At 35.2% G+C, this 17,649-nt stretch overlaps 1 protein-coding gene across 1 annotated transcript in view; it reads left to right on the plus strand.

Annotated features, from left to right (window-relative positions):
• ADGB (androglobin) overlaps positions 1-17,649 on the plus strand; it is a 157,959-nt gene that overhangs the window by 115,918 nt on the left and 24,392 nt on the right. Inside the window, exons 28-30 of the mRNA XM_008695018.2 lie at positions 6,413-6,612; positions 8,731-8,842; positions 17,214-17,386. Of these exons, the coding sequence (XP_008693240.1) occupies positions 6,413-6,612; positions 8,731-8,842; positions 17,214-17,386 (485 nt within the window). The remainder of the gene's footprint in view (positions 1-6,412; positions 6,613-8,730; positions 8,843-17,213; positions 17,387-17,649) is intronic.

A 17,649-nucleotide genomic window follows, 5' to 3' on the forward strand; every position in this document is an offset into this window, starting at 1 on the left:
TGTTTTCAGGACTCAATTCACATTACTACAGGTGGTTTTTCATTCAAATCTGCCTTCACTCCATTTATATCTTTTCCATCGATATATTAAGACTATCAGAGTACTGTTAAGTTTTGCTAGTCTGAATGCTGCTCTTACTCTTTAAGTTGGCTCTGTTTTCTTCGTTCTAATCCAGTCTACACAGATTTCATAGTTTGCTTCATGCAGGGATACCTTAATGCCAAAACTTTAGCAGGCACTTATATACGACTCTCCCATGGTACTTTTGGCCTCTTGTTTTTTTCTTTAGATAACTAGTTAGCCCCAACGTTCTTCTCCAAATCCTTTCATTCAAATTAGTAGTCAGGGGCACGAGAATGGCTTAGTCGGTTAGGCAGCTGCCTTTGGCTCAAATCACGATCCCAAGGGCTTGAGATGGAGACCCGAGTCAGGCTCCCCCTCAGCGGGGAGCTTGCTTCTCCCTCTGCCTCTGCCCCTCCCCACCGCTCATGCTTGTGCACAAACACACTCTCTCTCCCTCTGCTCTCTCAAATAAATAAATAAAATCTTCAAATGACTAGGGTCAGACACTGTTTATAGTTTGTCACATAGGTTATCATTATTTCATTTCAAAGATTACTATTTCCAAGAGAATTACACATAAACATTTAAATAATTTTATGAGTTTACTTAAGGCAAAGAAAGGGACAGAAATGGAGTAGAAGGGTAATTGGAGCAGGATTCAGAAATTAATCTAAAATTACAGCCATTATCCAAGATTATTCTTTTACAAAGTATTTCTGTTTTCACATTTGTATTCCTAGATGGCATTCAATACAATTTTTTTGATTTCCCTTCAAACCATGTAAAAATCTATCATTTTCCTTCTGATTGCCTTGCCTATGTAGATTAATTAATTTAAGGAGAACTGACACCTTCATAATATTGAATTCATATGCAAGTAAAGGCTATTTCTTTCCATTTATTCTTGACTTTTTTTTCAGTTTCACAGAATGGATTTTAAAATTTCTCCATAGATACAGATAGAGTTGTTACTGTGAGTTACATTATTTCTTTATTTAGATTTCAAACAGGATATTATTTTTAAAGGGATGCTAATAACTTGTATTTATGAATTATATAAGCAGACATTGAAATTCCTTTTTCCTTCTAAACATCTTTCAGTGGCTTCTCTTGGAAACATATTTATTTATGAATTCTTTACGACCTGTATTTCTGGAGCCCCCACCAAAAGTACATGCAAAAAAAAAATGTGTGTGTGTATGTGCACATAATATTTGCAGGAGAATAGGATATGGCAGACTATGATATTTATTCTGCAAGCACACATTTTATTGCACTAAAGAAATAAACTCCATTGCAAAGATGTGGAAGGCCCTAAAGCGACCCAGTGGCGAAATCTGAAATATAGGCCTCTTCAGGTTTTGCTTTATCTCATGGGAATTTTAAAGAATGTCAATGTATTTTATTTCATATGATTTTAAAGAATAAAATCTTATACCAGTACTCATGCTGTAGGGTTAATATCAAATTTGAAATTTTCCACAGATTCTACAATCTAAGGAATTGGGTCTTTGAGGAAATACTACAGACTAGGGATAGTAAAATATTTTATTTCATAGGACTGTACAAGGCTCAATTTTGTTGATGATATACCGTAACTAATGTAGTCAGTCTCCTACTGATAGTGATTTGTGATAACTTTAATCTTATATTTACACAAAGAATGCGGAGTTGTTTTTTTTAAAACGCACGTATATAATTTTCTGAACTTATATATGCATATATATTAGATAAATGCTTAGATGTTGAACTCTGGGGTCAAGGGTACCTATAGTTTAATTTTGGTATATATTGTCAAATTGTCTTCCACTGCGTTTGTGTATACTTGTCATTTTATCCTTTATTCTGCTATCACATTCTTGACTTTTGTCAATCTGACTGCTAAAAATGTTAATTTGTATTACACTTGGGGTTAGTGAAGTTCAACCATGTATGATTTTATAGATCTTATTTATCTTCCTTTCATATTTTCTTTTTGTAAATTTTTTTGTGTGGTATGCCTATTTTTCTATTGGAATTAGCTGGGGTTTTTTTTTTTTCTTATTGATTTGTAGATTCTCCTATATTAAGGAAAATTTTCCCTTTTTTCATCTGTGGTTGAATGATGGGTTGAATGAATGACTTAATGTCTGAAGGAAGTAATGAAGGAATTACTTCACAAGGGTAGAGATTTCGTGTCATTCATTTTTAACTGTTAATCAAAGTATAATTTATACAGAGCAAACAGCACAAATCTAATTTGATGAATTTGGTAAGAGCGTACGCTAGTGTGACCCACACCTCTAACAAGATACAGACATTTCTATCACCTACAAAGATCTCTCAAGGCCATTTCTATTCAATTCCCCCCTCCCCAAAGAGGCAACCACTGTTCATATTTTCACCACAGGAGACTAATTTTACCTACCCTAGAACTTCATGAAACCACACAAATACTCTTTTGGCACTGGTATCTTTAGCTCAGGATAATGTTTTTAAGATATATTCCTGTTGTTGCTACTGCACTTCTTTTTATATTGCAGAGTATTATCCCATTGTATGAACATACTACACTTTATTTATTTATTCTCTTATTGGGCATATGAGCTTTTTCCAGTTTTAGGATATGATAACCAAAGCTGCTAGAGATAGACTTGTATAAGTTTTATTTTTAAACTATGTTTTCATTTTTCTTGAATCAATATTCAGATGTTGAATTAATGTGCCACGGCTTGATGTATGTATATTTTATCTTTTTTAACTTGGCAAAAAAAAATTATCAAAGAGACTGTATCATTTTACACTCCCGTCAGCAGAGTATATGAGTTCTGATTTCTCCATATTTTTGCCAACGTTTTTTATTTTAGTCATTCTGATGGATATGTAGTGCTATTTCTTTGTGCTTTAAATTTGCTGACTAATGATATTGACCTTATTGGCCCTATGTGTGCTTACTGGCCATTTGTATAACTCATTGAATGAAGTATCTAGTCATACATTATGGCCATATTTTTAATGGGTTGTCTTTTTTTTAATATATTCTGTATACACATCTTCATCAAATATTTGTTTTGCAAATACGATCTCTTGCTTTCTCATTTCTTTAGCAATAACTTTTTTAAAAGATTTTATTTATTTGAGATAGAGTGAGAGCAAGTGAGAGAGAGATTGAGAGCACAAGCTGAGGGGAGGGGCAGAGGGAGAGGGAGAAGTAGGCTCTCCACTGAGCAGGGAGCCCGATTTGGGACTCGGCGCCAGGATGCTGGGATCATGACCTGAGCTGAAGTCAGATGCTTAACCGACTGAGCCACCCAGGTGCCCCAGCAAATAACTTTTTAAGAGCTTTTAATTTTGATGAAGTCAGTCATCATTTAGAAAAAATTACTAGTGCAGTTTGTGTATTATCTAAGAAATCTTTCTTTAATCCAAGGTCATGGATATTACATGTCATATTTTATACTATCCATTTAATAATAGCATCTATGTTTATGACCCACCTCAAATGTTTGTATATAATGTAAAGTAGAGGATCAATGTTCTGGTTCTTTTTATTCCCATGTGCATATCCAGTTTTTCTGGCACTGTATGTTGGAAAGCCTTTATTTTGCACATTGAATTCCCTTGAAACTTTTGTCAAAAATCAATTGGCTATGTGTGCATGGGTCTATTTTGGAACTCTGTTTTGATCAATTGATATTCAATCAATCAATATTCACTCTCAGTCCAACACCACCTTTTCTTGAAACTTGTAGCTTTAGATTTTGATTGGGATTGTGCTGAACTTGGGGAGAATTAGCATCTTAACAAACTGAGTTTGCTGGTCACATGAACACAGTATATCTCTCAACCTATTTTAGTCTTCAATATCTCTCAACAGTGTTTTATACTTTCTATGTATAGACTTCACACATACTTTCTTAAGTTCATACCTAAATATTTTGGTTTTATAGTAGTGCCGTGTAGGACTAAGAATACATGTACTTTAGATCACTTGATATCAGTATTAATGTCCTAGGGCTACTGTAACAAATTACCCCAAACTGGGTGGCTTAAACCAACAAAAATTTATTCTCTTACAGTTCCGGAAGTCAGAGATCCAAAATTAAGGTGGTGTCAAGGCCACACTCCCATCAAAGTTTCTAAAAGAGGATCCTCCTTTACTTCTTCCAGATTTTGGTGGCTCTTGGCATATCTTGGCTTGTGATGGCACACTTTTGGCAATCTCTGCCTGTCTTCACATAGCCTTCTTTCTGTGTGGCTCTGTGTCATCTCCTTTCATTCTCTTTTAAGGACACCCATCATTAGATTTAGGGCCCACTCTAATCCAGGTTGATCTCATCTTGGGACCCTTACCTTAATCATAGCTGCAAATACCCTTCTGTCAAATAAGGTCACATTCTGGATAGACCTCTCTCTTCTGGGGGATCACTGTTCCACCCACTAAAATATCATACCGGGGACAGTTAGCCTCTGTTCATTTTTTTTTTTTTCACTCTCTGCTTCTATTTAGATCGTTTTGGTTGCTTATCTTCAAGTTTACTAATCTTTTCTTCTGATTTGACTATGTGCTTTTAAAGTCCATCCAGGAATGGGGCGCCTGGTTGGCTCAGTTGGTTAAGAGCGTGCCTTCAGCTCAGGTCATGATCCCAGGACCCTGGGATTGAGCCTGATATCGGACTCCCTGTTCTTCTCCCTCTCCTTCTGTCTGCTGCTCTGCCTGCTTGTGCTCTCATGCTTTTTCTCTGTCAAATAAATAAATAAAATCTTTAAAAAAAAATAAAGTACATTCAGGAATATGTCATTCCAGATAGAGTCCAACCTTGAATTTCATTTTGATTCTCTGTTCCATTTTTCTGTTGATATTCACCATTTATTCTTTTGTTATGTTGGTCTTTTCTCTTAAGTCCTCAAACACATTTCTAATAGCTATTTTAAAGTTTTCATTTGCTAAAGTTTTTTGTTTTGTTTTATTGCTAACTCCAACATCTGTGTCAGCTATGTCATTATTTCTATTGACTTTTTTCTCAAATTATGTTCATGTTTTTGGCTTCTTCACATATCAGACTGTGTGCTGCACATAGTACATGCTACAATGCTAAGAGTCAGGATTAGGCTCTCTTCATTGAAAGAGTTTTGAATTTTGTTCTAGTAAGCAGTTTATTGACAGCTTAGCTTAATCTTCTCAAGACTTGGTTTTAAGCTTTCTTAAATTGGGTCTAGAGCTTCCATTACTCTAGGGTGGGCATTGTACTTCCCTTAAAGAATAGCCTTTCTTGAGTCTCAGTTGATGCCCTGTGTGTTCATTAAATTTCCATACTTTGGCAGAACTTTAGGGTCTTTCAACACTGTACAAACTTCAGAATCCCCATTAAGCTCACAGTCTTCTGGGAGTTGTCTGCCAGGCACCATTAGGTGATTGTACAAATAAAGTTTAGAATTCAGTTAAGGACCCAAGTGGACCCCTATGCATATTTCTGGGCTCAATATCTGCCCCTGGCACCCTGCCTCACAAATTTTAGTTGTCTCAGGAGTCTCAAGCTATAGTCTTGCTTCTTGAACCTGACAACACTGCTGTTCACTGTTTGGACTCTGCTTCCCTGTGCCACAATCGAGAAGGTGCTCGTAGGCAGAAATCGGCAGAAGTGGACAGAGCTTCCTCTATGTTTCCTTTCTTTCGAGGATGACAGCTCTGGGCTGTGCATTGTTTAATGGCTGAAAAACAGTTGCTTTATACATTTTATCTAATTTTATTTTTTTCGTGGCTTTGAGTAAATCCAGTGCCCATTATTTTGTTATGCCTAAAACTGGAATTTCTCTGAGTCATTCACTTAGGTTCTCTCAATGTATGTTTGATCAATTAATAATATCGGGCACATTTCTATTTTTTTATCCCTCCAAATGGTAGTTTTATTATATTTTAATTACAAAAACATGAATAGAGAAATTAAAAATAAAATGAAAGTCTTACATAAGTATAATAACATACACACACATGGTGTATTAAACACTGAAGAAGTCAGAATATGTGGTAGTAGTTTAGTGTCATTCAAGTGACACAAAATGAATGAAAAATTGTTGAATTGTTGTACATTCTTTTAGCAATCAGTGGTTGCTCAGAGTGTGCATTGCTCTATGCAAGTCACAGGCTATTACATAAGTTTCTTTAAGACCAGAATATCTCCCAGAAGCTAGCGATACTGCTTTTTTATCTCATTAAAACAAAACGAATTGACCTGTTCCTCTGTGTGTCTTATGAAAGTGTATAGCTAAAGAACCATGCATTTCACACAGTTTAACTTAAGTGTAATAAATTTCATAACCATGCATTTCACACAGTTTAACTTAAGTGTAATAAATTTCTCCTTTTCAGCTAGCAAACAAATTCTTTTAACACATGCTGCAACCAAGAAGGAGCAAGAATTGTACATCAAGAAGAAATCTACCCAGGGCAGTCAGAAATCCTATAAGGGTAGACCGGCAAGTGCGATCGTAGACACTGGACAGCCCATTCTGGAGGAGGAAACTGTCAGCATGCCTACCATAGAAGAAAATGCTAGCACTCCACAGCAGGTGTATTTATGCTTACCTTCAACGAGTGGTATTACTCCTAAAAATCTAATAAAAGTAACGATGATTCTTTTCCTCAGCCTTGTCAATGTATATGACACTTTCTATCTGCAATGCCACCAGTGTAGAACAGAATCAAGGGACTGAACATTATTTAATAGTTTCTCTGTGCCCAGGTGTTAAAATATATGGCAAGTTTAATGTGTATACTAACCCTATACCATAGATGTAAATATCTTATGCTACATGATTTATGAGGCTCTATAATTGTGAGAAAGGTCACATATTAATAAAAACTAATTTGCTCATTCCTTAAAAAATATATAGGTATATGTAAAATAAGGGACCATTCATGTGATTTCAAGCAACAGAAGAAAACATGTATCCGCCAGAAACAAAATAAACAAATAAATAAATAAATAAGAAGAAATACAAATAAAAGGTCAGAAATAAATCCTAATATGACTAATGGCAATAAACACAAATGAATTACTAATCAATTAAAAGAAAAAAAAACTAAAGTTAGATTAAAAAGTAAGATCCAACTATAAGTAGCCTGAAAGTGACAATTTTAAACAAAATGGCACAGAAAGTTTAAAGTTGGACTGAGAGAACTGTGGTGATATTAACACATCTCAGTGCACAGAATTCATGAAGGATATTGTGTAAAAATAAAAGGAAGAATATAACAAGTAAATATGACCATAACTAATATATAGCACAACTTAACTGGCCAGACTCAATGAATAAAAAGCAAAACCTCTTTAGAACTACAAAGAAAAATAAAGTTAGTTAATAGTCGAAGACTTTAATATACGACTCTCAGAAATGAATAGATCAAGCTGAAAAAAATACACATGATCTCTAGGATTTGAAAAACTTAAGGATAAGTTTAATTCTTTAGATATTTGTGTAGAACACTTCACCTAATAAATGGAGAATATGCCTTTTCATAGCACACATAAGAAGCCTCGATAAAAAGCACAATATATTATATAGATGTTATCTGAACATAGTGCAATAATACAGAAATTAGTAAAAACAGCCTAAAATCCCATAAATGTGGAAGCAAAATAAAATATGCTAAATAGTTCTGTAGTGACAAAGAACATCAAAAAAGGAAATCATGAATATGAAGAACTAAACAACTAAAAAATACAAATCAAAATTTGTAACCACTCTAAAGTAGCGTTCAGTGGAATGTTGACTTTCAAATTAATTCATTAGGAAGCATGAATGATTAAAAACAAATGCGCTAAGCTATTAAAACAAAAAGTTAGAAAAAGAGCAAAAGAATAACTCAAAGAAAAAAGAAGAAAAAGTTTTAATAAAAGTGAGGGTAAAAATTAATAAAATGGGGAGCAAAATTTAGCAAGATGAATGAACCTTGAGCTTTTTTAAGATCAGTAAGAGGACATGCTTCTTGTAACACCAGTGAAGAAGAAAAAAAAAAGAAAATATAAATAAACCAAATACAGAACAACAACGAAAAAATAGGGTGGAGGTATAAATGCAAGCAACAGGTTTTTTAAAAAAATTAAACTATTAAACACAACTCTATGCTAGTGAATTTAAGACTTAAGAGAGAAAGATATAACAAATGCTTGGGGTGAGGGAGGACAGGCAAAGCTACTTCAATAGAAGATAGAAAATGTGAAATAATAATAATAAAGAATAATAACGCTAAAATGCTAATCAAAGTTTTACCTTTCCAAAAGTCATAGGCCCATCTGGCTTCACAGAATAGATCTAACAGATTTTCAAGGAGTAAATTGTCCTAGAAAACAGAAAACCAGCACAAAGTTCCCAATCCTTTTTAAGAGATTAATGTAATCCTGATTCCAAAACTGAGGAGTAACAAACGTAAAATGAGTAAGTTTCATTTTTAAACATGGATACAGAAATTATACATACTAGACTATATAATGGCAGGTGTTGGTGGGGATGTGAGGATGAATTTTATGGACTGTGATATTATAAAATTTTGGAGAACACCTGATAGTATTTGACCCAATTATGATTGTGTGATCCAGAAAAATTATGTATTTATTATTTGCTTATTAGGTATATACTGTGTTTATTTTTATTATTTATGCTTAAACATTGCATTTTATTTCACAGGTCAACAAGTACATCATACAATGTTTGGTATTGTATAACAGTTGGCCCCTCACTGAAAGTCAGCAGGCATTTGTTCAAGCACTAAAAGAGTTGGAGAAAAATGATAGCAAAGGTATGTCCCCCTAAATATTAGTCATACACCTTATATTTTATATAAATATTTAATAGTAAATTAATCATGTAATTATTGGAACAGTATTGCTTACAATTGGCATTTCATATCCAGCGGCATTTTGTTTTGTTAATTGATTATGTTTCAAAATCTTTACTACTTGGTTTGTAAGAACCAAAAATATATGATTGTTTAGCCTTAGTTTAAACATGTTTTGTCCAGTTAGCAAAAATTACTTGATGATTATCTAAGACGTGTACAGAAGACTTTTCTGTTATAAAATTATACTTGTCTAAGTTGTTGAGATAGTGTAACTCTGAAGGTTAGTTCTTAAAATATTCAAGAGAAGGAGAATATCCAAGTGAAAGAAGATTCAGGTTTATTTTTTTCAAATATAAGCTACTTTCAAAATTCCTGAGGAGGGAGTTTGATGCATTAGAAAAAGATACTCGCAAAGTGGACCCATGCAGTTCAGACCCATGTTGTTCAAGGGTCAACAGTATTTCCTATGAGAACACAATACCGTTGAGGGCAGGGAGTTCCACGAATTCTTGCCTATTCAATCTTGTGTTATCCATAGTGCAGACAGTGCACCCAGTAATCACTCCATGTTATTTGTCGAATATGTGAAAAAAAGAATACATCTAAGCTACTCTTATTATTATTGCCCTTATTCACTAATTGTCAAAAACGCTGTTCACACATTTGCTTGCATATACTAACTGCATGAACCTGTTCATTTAAAGGCTTGATAGAGGTTTGTTTATCACCAAAGTTAAGAGAAAGCTATTATTGCTGAACTAAATCTTTATAAGAAGGGACAGATTCCAGGGTGAGACATAAAATCCAAAGAAAAGTTATAAAACTAATGACCCCGAGAGTCCCCATTTCCTTTCCAGTGTATTGAGCATGCGTCCATAGACCACGTGGAACTCCACGGGGATTTTGAACTTGTCTGCCTCCCCATTGCCCCTCCGTCGCTGGGAAAGGGACTCTGCCTCGGCCTCATCATTGCATCTCTAGAACCAGATAGAAGCTGTTAGTAAATGTTTATTGAACAAATGCATGAGCTTGCTATGCCAGGAACAGCAGGAGCGTCTAAGTTCTAATGGCATCCTGGACTGGGGGCTTGAAAAGATTCTGGGCTGTTTGCGGGTTGGCAAGAAAGTGTTGTGACCTTTTATCAGCGTCTAGCATGGACATGTTTAGAGAAAGTGGGGGCGCCAGAGCCACACTGTGGCCACCTCTTGGCTATTCGTATGTGTTGTGTGTTTCCAGGGCAATTGCTCTGGTGCTCAAAACTTGTTTCTTGAATTAGGAGCTTTGCTACTGCTACTCATGATGTACTTAAAATCCCCTAAGGCAGGTACCCTTTCGCACATTCCCTAGGTAAATTCATAGAATGTGAATTTTGCTGAAACATCTCTTCATTCTCCAAGAGGCAGTACCCCCACTGCCCTGCACCACTGAGAATATCTGAAATATAGAGCAGATATGACCTCAATCTAGAATTCTCATCTACCAGAAAAGAACACAATTATGGTATGAATAAATGGCATATGGAAGCTGAAAACTCCTTTAAATTAGTCATTATCTCCACTTTCTCTATAGTCCAAATCAAAATCTCATAGTTTATACTGTGCTAAAAAAAAATCTAGATAATTTTTTCCAATATAAATCAATGGAAATCTGCTTGAAATAATGGATGGTGCAAATTACTGGATGATTTTGTGTCCCCTCCTATAAAAAAGTAGATAGTATGTGCTTAATATGAAATGGATTAAATATTATATGCTAAAGATCTAGTCAAATAAAATATTCATAATTATAAAAATAAATCAAGATAATAGAGAAATGGCACTGTTTTGTGTGGGCACGTGTATATGATGTGTGTTCAGCAAAGATATTATTTCTTTTTTGTTTTTCAAGGAAAGTGTATAGTACTGTTAGATTTTACATTACCATTCTGGGTATCAGGGATTTTAATAGATCAGAGAGTGAGAGTCAAATCCTAGGGTTTTTTGCTTTTGTTTTTGTTTTTGTTTTTGTTTTGCCTGTGTGGGCTCTTTCATGATTTGTCTGTAGCTCTTTATACTTCTGATTTCTATATTAGAATATCTGTTGCACCTGTCTTGACAAGCTCAAAATAGTCATGCTACTGTTGTTTATAGCAATGATCGGTGTGAACTCAGATCCACACGACAGGGAATAAATAATCCCAGTTTAATCATGAAAAGGAAATAACAGAAACAATCTTTCAAAATTCAGTGTGGGATCTTGTTCATGGGGAGCACCTGTTTCTGAATAATGTTCCAGCAAGATAGAAGAATGCACACTGATAAAGGAAATATTTGTGAGTTCAGGAACTGTAGCACAACATTGAACAATGCTGTTAGAATAGTGAATGAGGGGCTTTCCTTCCAACTCTTCAAAGTGAACTTCTAACATCTCAAAAGGTGCAAAATACCTTCAAATACCCTCAAGTCTAGTCAAATGCAGGTTTTTAAAATAATTATAAAATAATTCAATAATTAGAAATTTGTTCCCATAATACATAAATTGAGTGAATTATGTAAACTTGACGTAAACTGGGGATCTTTAGAAAAAGAAGAAATGACACTTTGAAGTGGAGACAAACTGGTGGGGGGGGTGTGTGCGCTTGAATGGTTTGTATGATGAAGTCCTGAAGAATACCAAGCAGGGGAAGTGAACCATTGTTTTGGAAGTGAAAGTGTCGAGAATATAGTGTCTCAGAAGGTAGGCAGGAGCCTATTTTGGACACACCTGACCTGCAGGGCCACCCACCAGGTGTAAGGTGTGGCTGGAGAGAGGCTAATTCCCGTCAGAGGAATGCACAGAACGAAAGGACCAGGAAAGCCCTATGCGCATGTCTCACTATTCCAGGCCATTCCCCTTCTCGACCTGGGTCAGGAATGCTGGGGAAGAAAGATTCAGAAATGCTTTCCTGTGCTTAGCTCACAGAAATTCTTTATTGCTAATATGAGCACTTCATCTACCATTAGTCATAGGTGACCCTAGATTGCCACCACTCTTCAAAAATATATGAATGGGTCAGAGAGCAAAAGGGGTACACGCGGGAAAAAAGTGAGTATATACCAACATGTTGAAGTGGTTATAGCTCATTTACATTTTTTTAGTATCTAAAGACAAGATTTAATTTATAACTGAAACTGTGTAAGTCAGAATTTTTAAATGAGCACTTACTATTTTAATCAAAACAAACAAAACAAACCGAAAAGAATGTAATTGTATTTTGTAAGCAAAAAGAAAACACTGGAGAGATCTAAAAATTTGGTTATTATGATTATGATTTTTTTTTTAGTTGCTTTATGGGCCTCTTGTTGCACTGTGTACTTTTCATATATTATCGTCAATTCTCATGAAAAAATCTGAAAGGTAGTTATTACCATCCTGATTTTACACATGAGAAAATGAAGCTTAGATGCTGTCAATAATTTGCCTACATTTACACATCTGGAAGAAGCAGAGTAAATATTTCTTTTTTTTTTTTTAAAGATTTTATTTATTTATTTGACAGAGAGAGAGGCAGCGAGAGAGGAAATGCAAGCAGTGGGATTGGGAGAGTGAGAAGCAGGCCTCCCGCTGAGCAGGGAGCCTGATGCTGGGCTCCATCCAAGAACGCCAGGATCATGACCTGAGCCCAAGGCAGATGCCCCATGACTGAGCCACCCAGGCGCCCCCAGAGTAAAGATTTTCACCTACGTCTGACTTATTTCAAAGCTCAGAACCTTTCCACTGTACCATTTTGTCCTTTAGAGACTTTCTAACTAATAGCATTGACATAGCCCTAACGGTTGTGGTGGTGACAGCTGCTAACATTTATGTCGGGGCTTTGGGAAGCTTAATGTATACTGACCCCAGGAGTTCTCACAATAAGCCCGTGAGGTGGTTGCTGGAACTATTCTTATTTTACATCTGAGAACACGGAGGCACACACTGTTCCTGGAGCTTGCCCGTGGTCACACAGCTAGGCACTGGCCCAGCTAGGATTTTGAATGGGAGTTAACTACCTAGCAAGGGTTTTTGGATGGAAATAATAATAATACGTGGGAGTACCAATTTCAGATATTTATTGTATCTTCAGTAATGTCTCTATTTAGGGAACTGTTTCTATTTCTTTACTGAACGTATAAGTTTGCGTGAAGTGTCTCACCATGCTTTTCCTGGAGATCTTTTAAGTTCATCAACTTTAAGTTGTCCAACACTGATGGAGTTCCACTAAACAAACCAATATGACAAACCATCATATTTAATACATTAATGGATAAATGTTAAAATTCCAGAGGAAACTAAAAAATTAATATCTGAAATAATCACAGTAGTATAATTCATGAAATAATATAATGTAAAGTATAGAGTTGGGTAATGGTACAAAATTAATATAAGTTTTTTTTTTAAGTTAACATTTATTAGACTCACGTTGGCGATCATTTTGCAACATGTACAAATATCAAATTATTAAGTTGTCTACCTGAAACTAATACAGTGTTTTATGTCAGTTATGCCTCAATAAAAAAAATAAAAATATAAAAAGAAGGAAAAGAAAAGGAAGTTACTATCAAATGGAGAAATACAGCAACACAGCAGAAATGCCGTAGGCTATCTGAAACTGGGCTATTTATCACCTGAGAAATTAGAATAGTAACTCCTCTCTTTAAGGTTGTTGTGAGGTTTCAAGATAATATATGTGAAGTTCCTAGAACCTGGTAGCCCTCACGAAAATGGTATTCTCATTATTATGTAACCAACTAGAAAAAGAAGTCTCTCGGAATAATTGCACCTTCTTTTTTTGACATCACATTTGACAATTTTATGTGTGAATGAGCAGCTAGTAAAATTAAATTACATGTTGCATTGTATCATACATTTGCTGCTGAAAGCAGCCAGGAAATAAATTCAGAATTGAATTGTATTTAAAATGAACTAGGAAATTGTTTTCTATTTGAAAGCCTATGTTGGCCAATCTTACGAAAGTTAAGCAGCTTTTGAATTCACAATATCATGTTTATAAATGTGGATTTTTAGGGAGCCAGTTTGTTTAAATGAAAACATATCGATATGTCAACTTACATGGGTCAATTATATTCACAACTCAAGACCTACAAACTTCAATTTTAAGGGTATGATGTACTTTATTTAATTTTTTAAAAAGATTTTATTTATTTATTTGAGAGATAGAGTGAGCAATAGAGAGAGCATAAGCTGGGGGTGGGGGGGTGTGGTGGTGGTGGAGAGGCAGAGGGAGAAGCACACTCCCTGCTGAGCAGGGGGCCCGATGTGGGATGTGGGGCTGGATCCCAGATTCCTGGGATGGTGACCTGAGCTGAAGGCAGCGGCTCCCAGGTATGATGTATTCTGGAAAAATTGTTACTAAAATCTTCAATTTTTTTTTGTTTATTTATTTACTTATTTGAGAGAGGGAAAGTGAGCAAGAGAGAGAGAGCACAAGCCGGGTGGGGGGGGAGGCAGAGGGCTCAATCCCAGGACCCTGGGATCATGACCCAAGCTGAAGGCAGATGCTTCACTGAATGAGCCACCCAGGTGCCCCCTATTGTCTTCACTGATTAGTTTAGCTTACTTTTTCAATTATAAATACTTTAGATCAAGAAGAAATTAATCAAGTGGTTTTTTTCATTAGTATATTGGTATCCTAATTTAAAATTTTATGTACATCCTGAATTCAATGGAAATATCACATTTACTCATTTAAATTCAACATTTAATTTCAATGAGAAATAAAATTTATAATTTTCTCTAAAAATTCACATCTTTATAACCCATGATAAAAAACTAAGTTCTGAAATAAAACTATGTTCAACTCAGAATATTTCTGTTATAAATTTTTAAGAAGCTTGTCTTCTGGTTAACATGAGACAACAGTGCCACCTTTAGTATATTTTAATACCTAAGCTCTAGTAAAAATTGCTTGCTGAGACAGGTGACTTTTTCTTAAGGATATAGAAATTGGGGGATCTGGACCAGGTAACACTTGGTGATATCATCTACCTTCATATATAATTAGTTGTGTGTTATTTTAAAGTCTTTTTGCCAATATGTTATATTTTTATGTTACTTGCCTACACCTTTCAGGTTCTAGTCTATTTGCAAAGTCACATATGAACTTTGTTTATCATTCTCAAAAGTCTTTGTTTTCAAGTCCCACCCAATTTTATTAGCAGGACTATCACACTATTTTCTTAACTCTAATTAATAATATATTGTTCTTTCTTAGGCACAGTGTATGCATGGTGTTTCCAATTCAAGGTCTTTGAAGAAACCACACATGATGAGATTAGCTATTGATCTATATCTATCTATCTATCTATCTATCATCTATCTATCATCTATCATCTAAAGATTTTCCTGTTTACATTTACCAAGTGCTGTCACACTTGGTAAATGTATACCTTATCCTGAGCAAGTATTCTAGTTTAGAAATTATGTTGATGTTCAAATCTCAGCCGGATTTAGTCCCTGGATACATAAATCTAAACCTTGAATTTTAATCATAAAAAATATGTTTTCTGTAATTTTTATGTCTTATTATCCACTGAAGATTTCTGTCTACTGTATTCTGGATAAATGTAAGGTGGTGTAAGAGGAAAACTAAAGTCATAATGCTAAGGGTCTTTTCAAGTTCATTTCATCAACAGATACTACCGGAGCATTTATTTTCTTCAAGGGGTATATTAGCTTATTTCAGAGGTCATTTACTCTAGAGCTCTTCTAATTACATGAATATACAATGTGAGGTCACGTTTTTCACAGGTGTTGAATTAGTAGGATATCTTACACCTTACTGATATATGGTGCTTATTGATACATATGCTCTCCACACATACAGTTTCCCTATAAAATTTCACATACTGAAGTTGAACAATCTGATCATGAATACATGCTATGAGTTCAGAATTATACTAGCTGGAGTTAGGGTTCAAAATGAGGCATATAATGATATTCTGGCCTTTAGAGAACTTGCGGTTCATGGGAAAGAATGTTACTATGCTGATGCCATTGAACAATAGGGAAATTATTTTACTTTATATATTCATAGTGTAAAGGAAGAGGATGGTGTGCCCCTGCTGTATGCCTGACACTGCACTATGTGCTCACATATGTAAACTTGAATATTAGAATATGTTAATTTGAAGGGAATCAAATACACCTGCTTATATGATTTAAAGTCTAAGGCCTGCGGGTAGTAAGAAAAAGAAAGCCCCAGAAATACTTATTGGAGCAGTTTGAGATTCAATTCCAGCTGACAATTGTCAATATCTTAAAAACCCAGTGTATGATACCAGGTACGATCCTATTTTAAATGCCCCATGTAGTTTATTCGTAAGTCCCATGGGCATGGTATTAACATCTCCATTATACAGAGAAGAAAACAAATTCAAAAGAATGTAATAAAGCTGCCAAAGTGAACCTACTCAGTGGCTGATCCAAGATTCACCTCCAAGTCATTTGATTATATGACCAAAGAATTTTCCCTAGCACAACACTACTCAGCAACTGGGATTGTTGGCAGAAAGACAAGTTGCTCCCTTGTAAAGTTGTGGTCCTTACAGTCCTTTTGCAGTCATGCAGGATGATCTGCCCTAATTCAAAAGTAGCTGATAACTGGCACAAAGCCATCGATAAGAACTGGATTCTTGACAATTACTATTTTACTTTGCTAATAGGATGACTTACAGACTCCAGTTTTGAAAGGGGCTGACATGTCCTTTGAACTCATGTTTGAATCCTAATTCAACTCACAACAGTTGGGGAAATGTAAGCAAATTCTTGAATCTGCCCTGTTGGGGTGCTTTGAGAATTAAAAAAAAGAATGAAACATAGTAGGGATTCAACAAATGTTATCTGTTCCTCTGCCACTTGAATATGTGGTTGTTAGAAAGAATGACTAGAACATAAGGCAAAAAACCCTTCACATCCTCCTTCGAATAAGCAGAGAGAGGAGAATAATACATATTATAGCAAAGATAAACAAATTCAGTACTGTAGTGGAGATCCTGGCCAAGGAAATTAGGCAAGAAAATGTACTGAAAGTATCCAGACTGGAAACAAATTAGATAGTGATAATTTTTGCATAACCTTACAAATATATCAAAGCCTACTGATTTCTACACTTCAGTGGTGTGTGGTATGTGAATTAGCTCTCAATTTTATAAAAGAAAGTCACACAGATCTTTATAAAATATTTTTTTAAAAAAGAAAAGAAATCCAAACATCTTAAACTAAGAACTTTTTTCTTGACTTGCTCTCCTTCTCCTGCATGACATGATTTTATTGTTATGATTCACTGGTTTCCATTTTTCTGTCTCTCTAGCTCACGGAGAGAAACATGAGGAATTAGTTACCTTGGGAAGCCCAGATTCCCATACTATTAGTGAGGGGCAAAAATCTTCAGGAACTTCCAAAACAACAAGAAAAGGCAAAGAAAAGTCTTCAGAGAAAGACAAGACAGCCAAAGAAAAACAAGCCCCTCGCTTTGAACCTCAGGTGGGCGTGGTACTCTTTCTTACTGGAGTCATTTAATACATGTATGTTCATTGAGTCCCCCCTTGTTTCTCTCTTCCGAGGACAAAACTGAAAAATTCCGTCTCCTTGATTCTAGCAACCATCTAGATAAACTTAAGGACATTGCTTGGACACCTTCTGCAAACTGCTTTTCCTAGTTTAGTATCAAAAATCATTAATCAAACTTTTAAGACATATGTGTCTGTAAGACACTGTTTTGGGGCTTTGGGATCCTAATATTAATA

The sequence above is a fragment of the Ursus maritimus genome, unplaced genomic scaffold (assembly GCF_017311325.1).
Source record: "Ursus maritimus isolate PB19 unplaced genomic scaffold, ASM1731132v1 scaffold_13, whole genome shotgun sequence".
Lineage (NCBI taxonomy): Eukaryota > Metazoa > Chordata > Mammalia > Carnivora > Ursidae > Ursus > Ursus maritimus.